Here is an 18,566-nt window from a genome sequence, read left to right on the forward strand (position 1 = left end):
TTGAGGGCAGGAGGAGAAGGGGACGACAGACGATGAGATGGTTGGATGGCATCACCAACTCGATGGACATCAGTTTGGTGGACTCCGGGAGTTGGTGATGGACAGGGAGGCCTGGCGTGCTGCGGTTCATGGGGTCGCAAAGAGTTAGACACGACTGAGTGACTGCACTGCCCTGAACTGAACATTACTTGGTATTGCCTTTCTCTGGGATTGGAATGAAACGTGACCTTTTCCAGTCCTATGGCCACTGCTGACTTTTCCAAATTTGCTGGTATATTGAGTGCAGCACTTTAACAACATCATCCTTTAGTATTTCAAATAGCTCAGCTGGAATTCCATCACCTCCACTAGCTTTGTTTGTAGTTATGCTTCCTACGACCCACTTGATTTCACACTCCAGGATATCTGCCTCTAGGTGAGTGACCACACCATTTTGGTTATCCAGGTCATAAGATCTTTTTTGTATAGTTCTACTGTGTATTCTTGCCATCTCTTAATCTCTTCTGCTTCTGTTAGATCCTTGCCATTTCTGTCCTTTATGGAGCCCATCTTTGCACGAAATGTTCCCTTGGTATCTCCAATTTTCTTGAAGAGATCTCTAGTCTTCCCCATTATAGTCTTCCTCTATTTCTTTGCATTGTTCACTTAAGAAGGCTTTCTTATCTTTCCTTGCTATTCTCTGGAACCCTGCATTCAGTTGGGTATATATTTCCCTTTCTCCTTTGCCTTTTGTTTCTGTTCTTTTCTCAGCTATGTGTAAAGTCTCCTCAGACAACTACTTTGCTGCCTTGCATTTCTTTTTCTTTGGGATGGTTTTGGTCACTTGCCTCCTGTACAATGTTATGAACTTCCATTCACAGTTCTTCAGGCATTCTGTCTACCAGATCTAATCCCTTGAATCTATTCACCACCCCTACTATATAATCATAAGGGATCTGATTTAGGTCATACCTGAATGGCCAGTGGTTTTCCATACTTTCTTCAGTTTAAGCCTGAATTTTGCAATAAGGAGCTGATGATCTGAGCCACAGTCAGCTCCTGGTCTTGTTTTTGCTGACTGTGTAGAGTTTCTCCATCTTTGGCTGCAAAGAATATAATCAATCTCATTTTGTTATTGACCACCTGGTGATATCCATGTGCAGAGTCATCTCTTGTGTTGTTGGAAGAGGGTGTTTGCTATAACCAGTGTGTTCTCTTGGCAAACTCTATTAGCTTTTGCCCTGCTTGATTTTGTACTCCAAGGCCAAACTTGCCTTTTACTCCAGGTATCTCTTGACTCCTTACCTTTGCATTCCAGTCCCCTATGATGAAAAGATCATCTTTTTTGGTGTTGGTTCTAGAAGGTCTTGTGGGTCTTCACAGAACCATTTGAATTCAGCTTCTGCAGTATTGCTGATTGGGGCATAGATTGAAGAGTAGCATAAAGGAATTTTTTCTGTATCTTGATTATGGTGGTGGTCACAGAAATCTGTGTTAAAATTCACAGAACAGCACATCAAATGGGAAAAATGATCATCTTTGCCATAGAATAACTTTAAAAACATAAAGTAAGCTGGGTTTGAATCCAGGCACTGTTCCTTTTTAGCTATTTGACTGAGGGTGAATTATTGAATTTCCTTAAGTCATGGTTTCCTCATTTCAGAATGCAAAGCTTTTCATATCACTGATGTGGAGATTACTGAGGGCCATAAGTAGGAAAGGGTCAGATGCAGAGGAGGCACGTGCTAACATTCACTGCCTTCCCTTCCTTTCTCAGGGGTGGGGCATCTGGTCCTGTGTTGGGGTTCAGAGGTGTTTCATGGGCCTTGATTTCCCTGAGCAACTCGAGTTGAGTTTGAAAAGAGCAAGATAGGGCCACCCAAACCATAGTAAATAAAAATTTAAAAGAGAAGAGCTTTTGCAGGGTAAATATCTTTAAAAAATATTTCTGGGATGTATTTTCAGATGAAATGCTAATTTTCAAGTATTTACCCAGGCTTACATAGGTCTTTACAGATGAGTGAAGGAAAAACCACCCACTTCTTAAACCTTTGTGCTTTGTCATTAGAGTCCAGCCTTCCCCATTACAGATGACACCTAATTGTGTGGGCCATGCCAACTGAGGGCAGGGAGGAGAATGCACATTTGCTTGTAATGACTTAGATGGAACCAGCTGAAGGCCTGGTCCTGCTGCTCTGAAATCTAGAAACATGGCCCTTTGGTGGGGCCTCACGCTACTGGTGGTTCTTTGACTCATGCAGTTCTATATTTAAATGCATAAATGTGAGAAACCAGGGTGTTTAATTAAACTTAGACTAGGGAAAGGAACTACAGACTCACAGAAAGTATAAATGTGTGTATGTGTACATTTGCGCGAGTGTTTGTGCATAGCTGTCTGGGTATTTTAAGGGGATACTAGATGGCTAAGGTGTCTGGGACCTCTACATCCTCCAATTTGGTGAGTATCACAGGACGGTTTCTCCCCAGCCAAACTGTCTAGCATGCAGGAAAGGGCGTATGCTTCCCTTTACATGTTTTAAATTCATGCTCCATTCTAACATCTCTGCTCTGACTGGATGCATCTATGCTTAGGACATGTGGGGGGAAATTAGTGTGGGATGTGCTTGAGTGGCAAAACTCTAAAAGGATGCTCTGAATAACCTCAGCTATAGCCCTAAGATCTGTTACAGTCTTTTTATCACTGATCTCAAAGATGAAGGGCCCAACATCTGAGGAAACAATGTGAAGCCTTTATAGTAATAAAGTTCAGTTCAGTCGCTCAGTCATGTCCGACTCTTTGCGACCCCATGGGCTGCAGCATTCCAGGCCTCCCTATCCATCACCAACTCCCAGAGTTCACTCAAACTCATGTCCATCAAGTCGGTGATGCCATCCAGCCATCTCATCCTCTGTCGTCCCCTTCTCCTCCTGCCCCCAATCCCTCCCAGCATCAGAGTCTTTTCCAATGAGTCAACTCTTCTCATGAGGTGGTCAAAGTACTGGAGTTTCAGCTTTAGCATCAGTCTTTCCAAAGAACATCCAGGACTGATCTCCTTTAGAATGGACTGATTGGACCTCCTTGAAGTCCAAGGGACTCTCAAGAGTCTTCTCCAAGACCACAGTTCAAAAGCATCAATTCTTCGGCACTCAGCTTTCTTTACAGTCCAACTCTCACATCCATACAGACCACTGGGAAAACCATAGCCTTGACTAGACGGACCTTTGTTGGCAAAACAATGTCTCAGCTTTTGAATATGCTATCTAGGTTGGTCATAACTTTCCTTCCAAGGAGTAAGCGTCTTTTAATTTCATGGCTGCAATCACCATCTGCAGTGATTTTGGAGCCCCCAAAAATAAAGTCAGCCACTGTTTCCACTGTCTCCCCATCTATTTCCCATGAAGTGATGGGACCGGATGCCATGATCTTCATTTTCTGAATGTTGAGCTTTAAGCCAAATTTTTCACTCTCCCCTTTCACTTTCACCAAGAGGCTTTTTAGTTCTTCTTCACTTTCTGCCATAAGGGTGGTGTCATCTGCATATCTGAGGTTATTGATATTTCTCTCAGCAATCTTATTCCAGCTTGTGCTTCTTCCAGCCCAGCGTTTCTCATGATGTACTCTGCATAGAAGTTAAATAAGCAGGGTGACAATATACAGGCTTGATGTACTCCTTTTTCTATTTGGAACAAGGCTGTTGTTCCATGTCCAGTTCTAACTGTTGCTTCCTGACCTGCATATAGGTTTCTCAAGGGGCAGGTCAGGTGGTCTGGTATTCCCATCTCTTGAAGAATTTTCCACAGTTTATTGTGATCCACACAGTCAACAGCTTTGGCATAGTCAATAAAGCAGAAATAGATGTTTTTCTGGAACTCTCTTGCTTTTTCGATGATCCAGCAGATGTTGGCAATTTGATCTCTGGTTCCTCTGCCTTTTCTAAAGCCAGCTTGAACATCTGGAAGTTCACGGTTCATGTATTGCTGAAGCCTGGCTTGGAGAATTTTAAGTATTACTTTACTAGTGTGTGAGATAAGTGCAATTGTGTGGTAGTCTGAGCATTCTTTGGCATTGCCTTCCTTTGGGATTGGAATTAGGTTATTGTTAAAAACAATTTCACTGCCTCCACCTGTCTCCCCCAAGAGAAGAGTATGTTTCTCAGCCCCACTGACGTTGGGCCACATGACCTGCTTCGACCAATAGGATGTTATAAGACATGATGCAAGCAGAGTGTTGAAATGCATTTGTGAATACATAGCTCTCCTACACTTCTGCCATCACTGCAAGTATGTGTCCCTTCTGGCCCACTGATCCAGGCAGATGAGAGTTACGTGGGGCAGACCCATACTCAACCTGTAGTTTCAGCCTTGATCCTGACTTTCAGCTCAGCCACATTAATGCTGGTTATCAATGTTCTGAACGATTGAAATTTGGACTGGATGGTCACATTGCATTATTGTGACTCCTACAGCCGTATGTCAGCCTAAGTAAAACATAATCCACTGGGTGGACAGAGGATCTTTATGTCAAACCTCATCTTCCTTTTTATTAGGCAGCCCTGGTGGCTCAGATGGTAAAGTGTCTGTCTACAATGTGAGAGACCTGGGTTTGATCCCTGGGTTGGGAAGATTCCCTGGAGAAGGAAATGGCAATCCACTCCAGCCTCTTGCCTTGAAAATCCCATGGACAGAGAAGCTTGGGGCAGGCTACTATCCATGGGGTTGCAAAGAGTTGGGAATGACTGAGCGACTTCACTTGCCATGCAACTGGCAGTCAGCCCAGGATGCTTAATTTCCCTCTTTCTCCTAAAGATGCAGTGGTCCCATGTCAGCACCCATGGCTTTCCTCTTCCTCATCTACAACCTCTGCATTGTCTGAGATGCCCAGTGTTCTCCAGTCTTGCTGTGACAGGATAGTTATGAAGCAAGTTATGAACAGTTCTTTTCAGAGGGTCTCTTATACAGATGTACTCAGGGAATTCCTTCAATCAAAATCACACTCTTGCCAACTCCCTGTAGAATGGAACCATAAGTAACAAAATCTCTGCCATCGCAATATTCGACATGTCATTTTCTTTCTCCAGAAATAATTTCAGGCAAACCTAGATTTTAGGAAAGCAATACTTTTCTCAAAGATAGGAGTGGTATAATTATTTAGATGACAATGAATGACAGAAAGAGACTCATTAAAACTTTCATTATTACCTAAGGTTTCAGGCACTAAAATTATCCTTCTCACAGGCCAAGTTGAGCTCCTTGGCTGCTGGTAAGACATGCAAATAACTGAGACATCTTTATTTTATAAAAATGTCATTTCCAGTCATGTGCCTGGCACACGGTGGACATTCCACAAATGTTCACTGAACTGAATGTACAGCTTGCCTTTTCCAGGAAAAAGGATCCTCTTGAGCAGCATAAAGAAACCCAAGTGTCTTCCTTCCTTCCATGATTCTACCCCAGTGTCCAACCACAGTCACCTCCCATCTCAGTGGTATGTTCAGAAAACACTTAGAATCGAACAGTTGTGTGGGTTAGTCAGAATACTAATCACTAAATAGTTCCAGCTTTCTGAGCACAGGGAAGGCTTGCACTTTCTGGCCCCTGGTTGTTGGATGGGGCCAGGGGGTCAAAGAGGTTGTGACCAGAAGTGATGTGTCCTACCCTATACACAAGCAAATAAAAAAATGTCAAGTCCTGATACAGTCTATGAAGAAGATAGACACAGATCAGGTTTTGCCAGCTATGCCCTGTGGGTCAAATCCAGCCTGCAGTCTCTTTTCGTGTGGTCTGTGAGCTAAGAATTCCTTCCTATAATTTTAAATTATTGCAACAAATAAGAAGACTATTTCGTGATGCATGGAAATGATACACAATTCAAATTTCAGTGTCCATGAAGTTTTACTGGAACACAGCCACACTCTGGGTGATTGTTGTTGTTGTCCAGTCACTAAGTCATGTCTGACTCTTCACGACCCCATGGATGCAGCACAGCAGGCTTGCTTTCCCATCTCCTGGAGCTTGTTCAGACTCATGTCCATTTGAGTCGGTGAGGCCATCCAACCATCTCATCCTTTCTATGTGATATGCCCAGGCTGTTTCTCCAACCTCAGAAGCTGCAGTTCTGGCCTCCACTCTCCCTACTCCAGCCACACTGGCCCCTGGCTGATACCTAAACACGCAAGACCACGCCCTTCCCTCACCACAACCACTGCCCCCTCACTTCCTCCAGAGGTCTACACAAATGAAAGGAAATCAGAGAAGTCTCCCCCAACCCACCCCTCTGTGTCTGTCCCCTTCTTGATTTTCTTCATGGCACAAAGAACAAATGTCTCATCTCACCTCATCTCAATCATATTCCCAACTGTGGATAGTTTCCCAGCATCTCTGCTAATCTCAAGGGGTGGGAAAGAGCTGAGCTCAGAAATGTGCCCAGAAACAATGTTACTGCCACATGTGCCCCTCTTTCTTGAGTGCCTCTAGGCCACTGTGGTTACCATAAACGTGCCTGGGAGTTCCAGAGCACCCTATGTTACACTCTACAAGGAAGCACGCACGTGTCCAAATACTACATTTTCATTCCACAAACTGTCTTTTAAGCTTGTCCCAAGAGCGGTTCCTTAATCAAATTCACTCAACATGCAGCTTTCATGTGATTTTTTTCTAGAGCTTTTAAGGGTCTATACTAAATGTTAATCCACAAGTCCAAATCAGATTTTTCAAAATAAAAACATAAGTCATACATGGAAGTACTATACTCATGCTGTAAGATACAGGGGGTTTACTATATCCTGAATAGTAATAACAGGCTCAAGTGATATAAAGGTTTCCCCACCAGTTAAAAGTGACTGACTAGGCGAGAAGACCTCTGTGTACAGAAGCATGTAATTCAATACATTTACCTATATGTTCATAAATGAAGAAGAAATCAATGGAAAACATTTCAAATATCCTTTGTGCCAAGGACTATGCCTGAGAGGAAACCAGACATGAGCTCAAAAGGCCATCTGACTAGCAGCAAAGTCAAGGGACTTCCTTGCGCGTGACCTGCGGAGGCCAGTGAGGGCCAGTCTGCTTCCTGGAGTTAAATATGGAAGGCGCACCTCAGTCTTTGTTATTCATTTACCTCTAGAGATAATTTCAGGGGAAGACAAGTGACACAAGGTTATAAATTTGCGAGCCATGTGGCTTCTCATGGAAGTTAGAGGTGCCCTACATTCCTGTGGACCTTGGACTTGTTCCAGTCTTAGGCAGAGTCTGAATGACTCTACCACTCAACAATATTCTCCTGCCAGTGAGGTTATGAAAGAGGGGGCTGGAAGGTAGCACAGGGGAGAAGGAAACCAATTTTGTCAGAAAAGAGTTAGCCAAACCTGACCCGGAATGAACCCTTTGTCACTTCTATTGGTATGTCTGCCTCAGTGACTTTGAAAAGATTTATGGCAGATGGCTTCCCTTAGTGACTTAAGGGGGGTCCAAGATTCCTGGTGACAAGAAATGCTCATCAAATATACTAGAAATAGTACTGGCCAGAAGATGGATGCAAATGACAGGACAGTGAGGTTGCAGATATTTATTAATCAAAAGCCCAGAGAGTGTACACTGCTGTAGCCAAGGTTATCATATACAGATATGAGACCAGGTGGCTAGAGGGTCCTAGAGTTGTGCACTGCACGCCCTATGCAGCTGTACATGACTACCCCAACATATATAAAAGCTGGAGAGAACAGACAGAAATAAATCCCATATCTAGATGGTTACTTTGATTATACTAGTGAGTCAGAAAGAGGGACTGGGTTAATCTTATTTCTAGAAGAAAACATATTATGCTCAGACTGCAAAACTTATCAGCTAAACAGTAGATTTGAGACTTTCCAGCAGATTTTTCTCAGTTCACAAATTCCAGGCACTGCTGCCCCCAAACAGCTAAGTACAAGTAGCAAGACCAATGAAATCAGGAGGTCTTATACTCAAATGGCAGTGAGCACAACTGTCGGGGGTACTGGCAGCCGTTTGCACAGTTACTGCAGGAAAAGGAATATTCACAGACTCGTATAACTGTACTACAGGCACTGCTAGTCTAAGGTGAAAAAACAGCAGATGTTCAAGGCTAGAAAGTGAAGACTGGGTGAAGGGCAACCTTTCAGAAAAAGAGGTAGTCAGAAGAGAGGAAGGCTAGAGATCACACTCATGGACCGGCCACCAAGGAGGACCCTGGACACATCTTGGAATAAATGAAATAGTTTTATCTCAACAAGCACAAAATACATTCATATTCCAGTGTCCAAACTATTACCACCCTGAATATGCTTTCATGGTAAATTTTGATTTAAACAAGAAGAACATTAAGAAACATATTTCTTCTTGGATTTTTCTCTTAAGAGAAAATTATGGGGGAAAAGAAAAAGTATAATAATCAGTACAATGTACCTCCTGAGCCTTCACCACCCACTCACATCTGTGCCCAAACTTCTGTGTAACTGTATGCACGTCTTTTCTTCACATCAGAAAGATTTAACTGAGCTAAGTGTTGGGTCTAAGCTCACTATACAGAGCTTCCCTTTTTGAAGGCAATCTGGATATATATGAAAAAAATTGCTAATGGTATCACTAAGCATTAACACTGCATGTTCCCTGTGTGAAGATGTATTTTCTATCACATTCAAATTCAACTGCTTTCTTCCAGTGCCCTAATAAATAAACTGTTTAATACAATCAATAAAACTGCTGGCAGTAAATCTGAAACTTTTTTTGGCCATGTCACATGGCTTGTGGGATCTTAGTTCCCTGACCAGGGATTGAACTTGGGCCCTTGGCAGTGACAGCACTGAGTCCTAACCACCGGACCACCAGGGAAGTCCCTGAAACATTTAAAACCTCACTGTGCCCAGGACAACTGAAGACTTGTATCTGTGCTGTTTAAAAGAGCTGAACAACCTAAAGAATGTGACTTCTTTCCAACTATTCAGTCTCCTCTTATACTGAGGCAACTGAAGTTTCAAAGTAAAATGAAAATATTTTAAAACCCCATGTGGGGCCTAGGATTCCTGAGTTTTGTGGACTTAAAAACAGCTGAACAGCCTGAAAAGCCTTACTTGCTTCAAACAAGTCTCATTTTATCTCCTGTCCCTGAGGCTCAAAATGGGATTCCAGTTTACCTGCAATCTGCCACTGAGATCCCAACTCCAGGCTGGTGGCACTGAAGTGGAGCTGAACGACTGTGATCCCTCTCGTGTCCGTTTGGAATTTGGAAAGTTGGAAAGGTGTTGCTTGCTGGCAAGGTGGCTCTCTACCTCTAACACAGAGGTCAATCTTCCCAGAAATATGGTGTATCTCTTTCTCTACTGTATGTACATCTGTGCTTTATACATAAGAGTAAGACGTTTTCATCCCCAAGGACAATTTTCCCCTGTTGGGGGCGATATCACCCTTACTGAAAATGCACGTCCTAACAACAGCTACAAAACCTCAAGTCCACATTGATTGTTCATGGCCAGAGAGTCTTAAATCAATAATGATTGAGCACCACTTTGGTCAAAGCAATTATATCTTAACCATTTTCAAAATCAAAAGCTGAGAACAACAATATAAACTGTGAAATGCATAAAACTGGGTGAAATCATGCTCAGTCAGTTACATCCCAGTTAATTTTTTTGTATTACTCTCAATTCATTGGGTTCTATTTGATGCTTACTAATAGAATCTAACATTCGATTATGGCTGAGTTTTACACACATTTCAAAACGCAAAGGACCAAAACGACTTCCACAAAAAGATTTTTCCACATGGTAGAAAGGGTAATTTGGAAAACCAGAGAGAAAATGTCTGCAGAAAGCATGGCAGTTTTTGATTTACAGAAGTTAACTAACTAACTAAAAAAAGGAACGTTTGCTGTTCACAGATGACCTGAAAATAAACAGCCCACAAAGTTATCTGTGTCATAAAAACAAATCAATGCTTCCTTAGACAAATCACTGTGGTACAGTAGAAATTAATGCAACATTGTAAATAACTATACTCCAATAAAAAAATTACTGTGCCATCTGCACATACAGTTGAGGGAAAACTTTCCTATCTGAAAAGATTCCAGAATGTCCATTCATGTCCTATTACATCTCCAAAAGCCTCCTACCCTAAGCATTTTTTAAAACTCATGGCAAGAATCTGAATAAGCTAAAGAAACAGAATACTCATTAACAAGTACAGGACATATCCTACCCACTATTAGTAGTGTTCTGCATTTTTCTATTATCTCAAAAATAGTGGGGGCAAAGAAAGCATCTTCTGTATAAGCCAACTTAAACATCTGCATCACATGAAAAATTGAGCTCACCTACCTTCACTGGTCCACGTTCAGAACTGGAGCCCTGCACCAACTGCAGAGAAGACATCATGAAAATATTCACCACTGCCCACTGTCTGTACATTCTGAATATTCTGTATTCAGTATCCACTGATTACCAAGCAGTTGACATCAGGCAGCTAGAGCAAACTGGTTCAAAAGGCATTCTCCAGAAGGAAAGTTCAAAACCCCAAGAGTTCACAGGGAAAAACAAGTAATCAGTTGTGATCAAAATCAATTAGTCAAGGTGCGTTTCTGTGCAATCTTATGGAAGGGGGAGAGAGATGAAAAAAATTGTAAATATTCTCATGCTCCAAAAATAATCAGGAAGTGGACATGTCTTCTACTTGAAATGAGAAAGCACGCTAAATCCATTTCATGTCCAGCAAATTAAAAAAATAAAAAATCCTTCCACCCTACGCCCAGGTTCAAGTTGTTTTATAAGGAGGTGGTGCGGCCACCAATGCTTGCAGCTACAGAAGGCTGGGACCCAATTGTGGATTCAAACTTTTTTCACAACCCTCATGGAAGCTTGCAGGAGCATGTGTCTTAAATCTGACACAGACTTTGGCAGAAAAAGCAGGGAAGTCTTGGCCGTAATCCTGTCGTGTCCCTACCAATAGCGGGGCAGTTTTGAAAACTGACTGAAGCGCTCAGAACTGCTGTTACTTTAATGCAGATAACCTGTAACATGAAACCAACCCCAGCACATAGGCATGGAAACTGCATTGCTCAGAAAGAGACCTCAGATGCTCACACACCTATATCAGTGAGACACACAGAAAGTGATCAAATATGCTCTAAAAAACACACAGGCACAAAGATGACAAAATAGGCACATATCTGTGGAAAGGTAAACATATACAAAAATTTTTTTGACAGAAGCTTAGTAATTTAGTTGAAATGAAGACCACTGATTTTTAGAGAAGCAACAATTAGGTTTATTTGCTCGGGCCAGGAAATATCTTACACGCAGTGCTATATTTAAAAAAAAGAAAACATGTTGTCACTTGAGTGTGGAATTCTTTACAAACACTGGCGAAATCATCCTTGGAAACTGCACACCCTAAATGGGTGGATGTCACAAAGGGCAACATTCTAGAAGGCAGTCAGAGCTGCGCTTATGCTTGTCACTAGTTTCCGATCTTTGATTTCCAGGTTTTGGCTCTTTCAAAGCCGTTTTTCGCATTTCTGAAATCAAGAATGGCCTGAGAAATCTCTTCATCTGTGTTCATCACAAACGGACCTAGAGCAGAAAAGAGACGTTCAGAAAGTTCCAGGTGATGAGAACACTTTTTTCTACTGTGAAAATGGTACGTATTTCTGTACTTCTTAATTTGAAACAAACTCAGGCATATCTGAAAAAGGTTATTTTCACAGCACCCGATCCCTGAGGACTGTAGTACAAGTTTCTTGACTAGGATTATTTATGATTATAATGAATAAACTTCAGATAAACAAATGCAATTATAGCTCACTCATCCACTCCAGGCTGTCATCAGCAATGACAATGTTTTTATTTGAAACATTCTCAGGTTTGGTTCTATTGTAACTATTTTTGTAGTTGTTACTTCTCTTTATCCTCTTTATCTTTTTTATGGAAGTATAATAGACACACAACAAACATTATATTAGTTTCAGGTGTACAGTATAATGATTTGATATTTGTATATATTGGGAAATGATTGCTACATTAGTTTACTTAACATCTGTCACCATCCATAGTTACAGAATTTTTTTTCTTGCGAAGAGAACTTTTAAAATTTATTGTTGTTGTCAGTTGTATAGAATTGAATTGACTGATATCAAGAACTGAACTGATGTTTAAAAATTGGCAAATCTTGTCACAGTGTTGGTATCTGCACAGTATATGAGGCTGTGTCCTTATGTGAGGGGTCCAAGTCATTTCTTAAAATTAGTAGCACCTGACAGACACTAAATTACAAAATTTTCAAGTTAAGAAGACATCACATTTTGGATTCTCCAGGGTCAGTACACTTAGGCCAGATAGTATATATTTTAGATTTTGTGGGTCAAATCGTGTCTGTCTCAACCACTCAATTCTTCTGTTGAAGCACAAAAGCTGTCAGAGACAATATACAAGTGACCAGTGATGGCGTGTTCCAATAAAACTTTATTTACAAAAACGTGTAGTGGACAGATTTGGCCCATGGGTCACAGTTTGTCTAATCCCTAAGTTTGAATTTGGCTTTTGCTAAAGGTGTAGAAGTCCTCTTCTCATCAACCAAGAGGCAAAATGTCTGTCTCTTTCCCTCTCTTCACATACTGTAGGAGCAAAAGGGTATTGTCTTAGACTGTGTCACCTCCAACATGTGTTGGATAAACAGGGCCAGCTCTTATATGGCATTGGCAGTGTCATGAAAGCAGTTGACAGATTTGTCCATTCAGTATCTCTCTTGCCCTAGCATGCAGACGTTTCATCAGGAGGCTTTTACAAAGTGCTTCATCTAAGAGGCTTTTCTCTGAGAGACCCAGATTAAAACATAACTTAGTACTTAGAGGGAATAACACAGTCAAACTTCTTAATTACTGTTAGAATATCAGCACAGATTTGAGATTCACTTTGGTTAGCACTTGAGAAGGAAGATTCAGTATCACATGCTTTGATGATATGCCTTTTGAGAGACTGCAAGGTACAGGATGGCAAGAGAAAGGGAAAACAGGTAGCAGGCATCTAAATTCATTCATTTAATGACTTACCTATCCAGCATTTATTGCGCACTTATTGAATAATGAACATGGCACTGGGAGCTAGAGACATAAAGCCGAACGACAGATGCTCTCCCTCAAGGACCTCACATCTATCACACAGACAGATATGAAACCAAATTATTACAAAACAGTGTGACAAACAGAATGACAAAAGTATGGAAAATTCAAAGAATTAACACAGAAAGGGGAGGAGGAGGAGCCCAGGACAGCATTCATAAACACAGTGATGTCCAAACAGGCAGACATAGGGCAAAGGCGTTTTTCAGGACTAGCATGCGGGAGGCAGTGATGATGGGGCATAGTGCTGGAAGGAAGGCTCGAAGAGGGAACAAAGGGGTCAGGATCTGATAAGGAGGAAGAGGCCAGACCACTCTGGGTTCTGAACTCAATCTCTCAGAAGACATTTGGACATAATTCCACAGGTGATCAGGAATCACTGAAGAGTTAAGTAGACAGCACTGTGATCTGATGTGCAGTTTGGAGAAGACACCTTTGGCATCAGGGTAGAGAAGATGTCTGGCTTGGGAGGCTGAGTTGATGGTGGAACTGTTTAAGGATATCTGAGACACGAGACACAGGAAGCTGTGGGTAGAGCAAGGAGCTCAGTTCTGGATATTCTGGCATGAAGGCACTGAAGACAATCAGACAGCTTCCTGGCAGAGGTGCTCAGTACATTGTTGGACACAGGGTTCTGGGGCTCACGAGAGAAATTTCATCTGGAGGTGTGGACTACACCAGGTAGGAAAAATGAGAGAGCCCGCATATGCAAAATAAATAATAAATTCTAGAGGGCATCCTGGAAAAGTCAACTTTTTAAAGGATACAGGAAAGAAAGGGAAATGGAACTCAGAAAGTGAGAGCAGGTACTGGGCCAAGGAGTGACTTTCTGCACATCACAATTTTGCTAGAGATGGGACTTGTGAAGCACCTCTCTCCTCCCCCAATTCCTTTTCTGTACAAACAGTACACTTCTGGGCTTCCATTTTGACACTTCTCTGGGGTATTCTGCTGTGCTTCTCAAATCATAATGTGCATGTGAATCACCTGGGAATCTTATTAAAATGCAGATTCTGAACCAGAAGGTCTGGAGTGAGGTCTGAAACTCTGCATTTCTATCTCTCCAGTGATGCCAATGCTGCTGGTTCAAGGACCATACTTTGAGAAACAAGGTAATCACTGGAAGCCTGAGCCCTCCAAAGCCAAGGTAAGGAAGCTCATCTCAAATCCTTAAGAAGAAAACTGAAACCAGAAAGTGCATGTTTTTGTTTTTTTTTTTTTGGGGGGGGGGTGTTGACAGGGAATGTGTGCATGCTAAGTCACTCAGTCATGTCCGACTCCTTACAACCCTATGGACTGTAGCTCACCAGGCTCCTCTGTCCATGGGATTCTCCAGGCGAGGATACTGGAGTGGGTTGCCATGCCCTCCTCCAGGGGATTTTCCCAACTCAGGGATCAAACCCACATCCCTTACATCTCCTGCATTAGCAGGCGGGTTCTTTACCACTAGTGCCAATTGGGAAGCCCTTTTGGTGGGGGGGGGGGGGATAGTATATAACTAAATTAATTTATTTTTCTGAAATTCAGGTATAACTCACATACAGCATTATATAAGTTTCCAGTACAACATAATCATTTGGTATTTGCATACATTGGGAAATGATCACAGTAAGTCTAGTTATTATCTATTAGCACACATAAGAACAGAATTTTTTTCTTGTGATGAGAACTTTTACGATCTATTCTCTTAGCAACTTCCAAATATGCAGTACAGTGTTACTGACTATAGTCACCATGTTGTATACTATATCCCCCAGAAAGCATGTTTTTTTTAATACATGTAAGGGTTATGAACAAGAAAATTATTTGCTAGTTATGTATAATCCTATCAAACCTCTTTTAACCTACACATTTCATCTCTTCTCTGATTAAGTCTTTGAACTCCCTCCCTCTACTGTAATTAAAATGGTGTGAGCTTAATTTCTCATTATGGAGGAACTTCCTAGTGGAGATGCACAAGACAAGGGTTTAGGGGACTAGGGTTCAAATCCCAGCTCCAGCACTAACAATTACTTTCTGTCACAGAAGCCACAGGACAGAGAAGAGGCAACCAGGCACAGGGGAGGCAGAAGTCTGGGGGCTGGAACTGAACAGCTTGAGTGTGAATCAAGCTATGCGGCCAACAAACCTCTTAGCAGCTACTGCTACCCAAGTATTTGTTATGTAAGGAAGTGGACCCTCTGGATTCTGTTTTCCTCATCAACGAGTACTGGTTCCCAAATAGTCAAGAGATGGTTGTGATGGTCTTTAAACATGCCCAGGTAAAAGGAAATATTCTGGGTTTGAAAAAGGTAATGAAAGAAAATAAACAGGTAGAATGCTTTGCCTCTCATTAACTGAGATTTCAGGGGCCATCTCTATGTTGTTTGGTTAATCTAAGTTTGTGCATGCCAGCACACCCAGTATCCCCAAGTTCCAAGCGCTGGAGAGGATTCATGGGAGGTGAATGGAGGGTGGCTACAGGTGGTCCCACTCCTTTGGCCTGTCACCTAGTGTAGCTGAATTCTTGGTTTTCATCACTGATGCAGGGGACATTGCTTAACTTAAAAGATTTCCATCCCACACATTCTTCTTCTTTTTTTTTTTTTTTACTTTATTTTACTTTACAATACCGTTCCCACCTAAATTCTAGCTGCTATTAATAAAGATGGTGATCCTACTCAATTTGTCTGCAGGCTTCTTCCAGAAAAACAAACTATTTTAGGGCTGTTCAATCAAGATAAAAGAAAATGAGAACCATGAACCTTTGGAGTGGAAATCAGAAGCCTGCAAAATCCAGGTCAAATGCTATGGGCTAGGTGGGGTAAAATTAAATGCTTGCCTCTTAAATTACTAATAGAACAAAAATGAATATTTTAAAAATAATCAGTTTTCTTTAAAGTTATGACCAGTTGGGTTTTTATTTTTTTTCCCTGAAATCACTGTGTGTTACCAAGGCAAGGTGATGTAATGGGATTTTAATGCATGTTAAATTTAATAATTAGGTAAGTGGATGTACACTATGCTTTGTGGCATTTATCTAAATAATAGATTGAGTTCTAGGTACTTTTAGATGTTCCTCATTTAATCAAACAACAACATTTTGAAGAAGTCAAGACAAAGAACTGAAGTGACTATTATGAGTACCTATTTCAAGATTTTCTGCCTCCAAGTACAGTCCTATTTCTACTATACCACAATTATCTCTATTTGTTTTGTTGTATTAAAGTATAGTTTATTTATAATTTTGTGTTAATTTCTGATATATAGCAAAGTGATTCAGTGATACATATACATACGCACACATATATTCTTTTTTACTTTCTTTTCCATCATGGTCTATATAGAATATTAAATATAGTTTCCTGTGCTATACAGTAAGCCCTTGTTGTTCATCTTCTTATGTCTTTATTTATTTATTTATTTATTTATTTTTTTTGCCACGCTGCATGGCTTGGCCATGGTGGTATTTTAGTTCCCTGATCAGGGGTTGAACGCGGGTCCTCAGCAGTGAAAGTGCAGAGTGCTAACCACTGGCACCAGGGAATTCCCTATATTTGCTTTTTTTTTCCCCAATTAACTAAGATTGATTCAAATATTTTAGAAACTTCCAAAGAAATATTCCTAAGACATTCCTATTTTTCACTAATAAGACAATAAACTATAAGGACAATATTGAAATCACTGTTATGGGAATTCCCTGGTGGTCCAGTGGTTAGGACTCTCAGCACGTTCACTGCCATGGACCCAGGTTCAGTCACTGGGAACTAAGATCCCACAAGCTGTGTGGTATAGCCAAAAAGAAAAACAAAGAAATCTATTTTTGGTAAAGATAAAAATGATATTCAACTCCCCAGTAGACCATAAAATCTTTAAAGTTGAAACTCTCTTGACACAACATAAAAAAAAATACTGTTTTTGGTCCCCCCAAGGTTCAAACCTCCATGTCCTACACATGATGGATACCCAAGAAATGTTTCTTGAAAAGAAAGAGAGAGTGAATATAGAAATAAATACCATGTGTATGTTTTCCTTTGACAATAGAGAAATGAAACAAAATCCTCAACTTTGTAGATAGAGAGAGGACAAAAATCCAGCTATTCTTCCCAGTGATACTATAGATGTACTCTGCTTTCAAAGAAATGAAAACCAACCAAGAAAATCGTGATCATTTGTGGCTTACCATGCTGGACAACTGGTTCTTTTAATGGCTCCCCAGCAATTAGGACAAAGTGGCTTCTCTGAGGATCCTAAAGGCAAGAAAGAAAGCAACAAACAATAAATAGATTTATTTTTGACTATCTGATTAGGAATGGTTTGGAGCTGACATTCTGGCCAAATGGTTAATGTCCTTAATTCTAAAGATAAATTCCAGAAATATTTTCTGTGCAATGTGCAATAGGGAAATGCTCATTCTTTAAGATGCTTGGTGGCAATCAAAACTCAAGAATACATCCCAACCACCAAAATGATAACCTACTCAAATAAAGGAAAATGTAAATTAAGATCTTTAATTAGAAACATCTTTATGACAAAGTATATAAATAACTTATTATAGGGCTTATAACTTCCTACTAAAATTTTAATTTTGAGAATGGAAAATTATTCATGCAAATCCAAAAGGAACATTTTATTGCTTTCAACAGTTATTACTATTAGTATAAAATATGCCCCAGAAATGCTGTACTAAATGGAACCTTATAAAAACATCCCAGGGACATCTGCTCAGGCAAATTTCTTTCCAAAAGGATCCTATTGTTTTTGTTTAGAATTAAGATGAGGTTTTTTATTCCTGAAACTGAAAAAATATTAATTATTAAATCCAATGTTAGTGTGGATGCAGGGAAAGATACACTTTTCCATACATCATTAGGGAGGTTTTCTATACATCATTCAGTTCAGTTCAGTCATTCAGTCGTGTCCGACTCTTTGCAACCCCATACATCATTAGGGTGCTGTAATGCTTCCAGAGAGCCTTCGTATTGCTGATGTCTTCTGACACAATCATGCCAGAGAAACCAGCAGAAGAACCTCCCACCACACTTGTGATAAGATAAATATGGCCAAATGATTTCTGTGAAAGTCTTAATTTACTCCCCATCTGCTGTCAAAATGTACTAATGTGACCTCAGCTAAAAATCAACAGAGTAAGCTGTTTAGAGAGAAGAAATAGAGACCCAGATGTAGAGAACAGACTTGTGGACAAAGCAGGGGAAGGAGAGGCTAGGATAAATTTAGAAAATAGCATCCACATATATACATTATTGTGTACATAACAGATAACTAGTGGGAAGCTGCTACATAACACAGGGAGCCCCGCCTGGCACTCTGTCACAACCTGGAGGAGTGGGATGGGGGTGGGGGGAAGGCTCAAGAGGGAGAGAATATATATACACATAATTAGGACTGATTTGCGATAATGTAAGGTAAAGACCAAGAAGAAGAAATGCAAAATGGTTGTCTGAGGAGGCCTTACGAATAGCTG

General features: G+C 40.8%; 2 protein-coding genes across 9 annotated transcripts in view; both read right to left on the bottom strand.

Annotated features, from left to right (window-relative positions):
* VEGFD (vascular endothelial growth factor D) overlaps positions 1 to 10,954 on the bottom strand; it is a 43,986-nt gene extending 33,032 nt beyond the window's left edge. The window contains exon 1 of one of the 2 annotated variants that reach the window (XM_070291344.1): positions 10,308 to 10,941. In XM_070291344.1, the coding sequence (XP_070147445.1) occupies positions 10,308 to 10,397 (90 nt within the window). In that variant the 5' untranslated portion in view covers positions 10,398 to 10,941. Of the gene's footprint in view, positions 1 to 10,307 lie in introns of both variants that reach the window. The other variant, XM_070291343.1, reaches the window with a different exon arrangement.
* Positions 10,955 to 11,229: 275 nt separating this feature from the next.
* The window catches only part of PIR (pirin), a 151,745-nt gene continuing 144,408 nt past the window's right edge, over positions 11,230 to 18,566 (bottom strand). For all 7 annotated transcript variants that reach the window (XM_070291355.1, XM_070291357.1, XM_070291354.1 and 4 more), the window contains 2 exons: positions 17,265 to 17,331; positions 11,230 to 11,558 (listed from right to left, as the gene is read on the bottom strand). In XM_070291355.1, the coding sequence (XP_070147456.1) occupies positions 11,446 to 11,558; positions 17,265 to 17,331 (180 nt within the window). In that variant the 3' untranslated portion in view covers positions 11,230 to 11,445. The remainder of the gene's footprint in view (positions 11,559 to 17,264; positions 17,332 to 18,566) is intronic.

Source organism: Ovis canadensis, chromosome X (assembly GCF_042477335.2).
Source record: "Ovis canadensis isolate MfBH-ARS-UI-01 breed Bighorn chromosome X, ARS-UI_OviCan_v2, whole genome shotgun sequence".
Taxonomy (NCBI): Eukaryota; Metazoa; Chordata; class Mammalia; order Artiodactyla; family Bovidae; genus Ovis; species Ovis canadensis.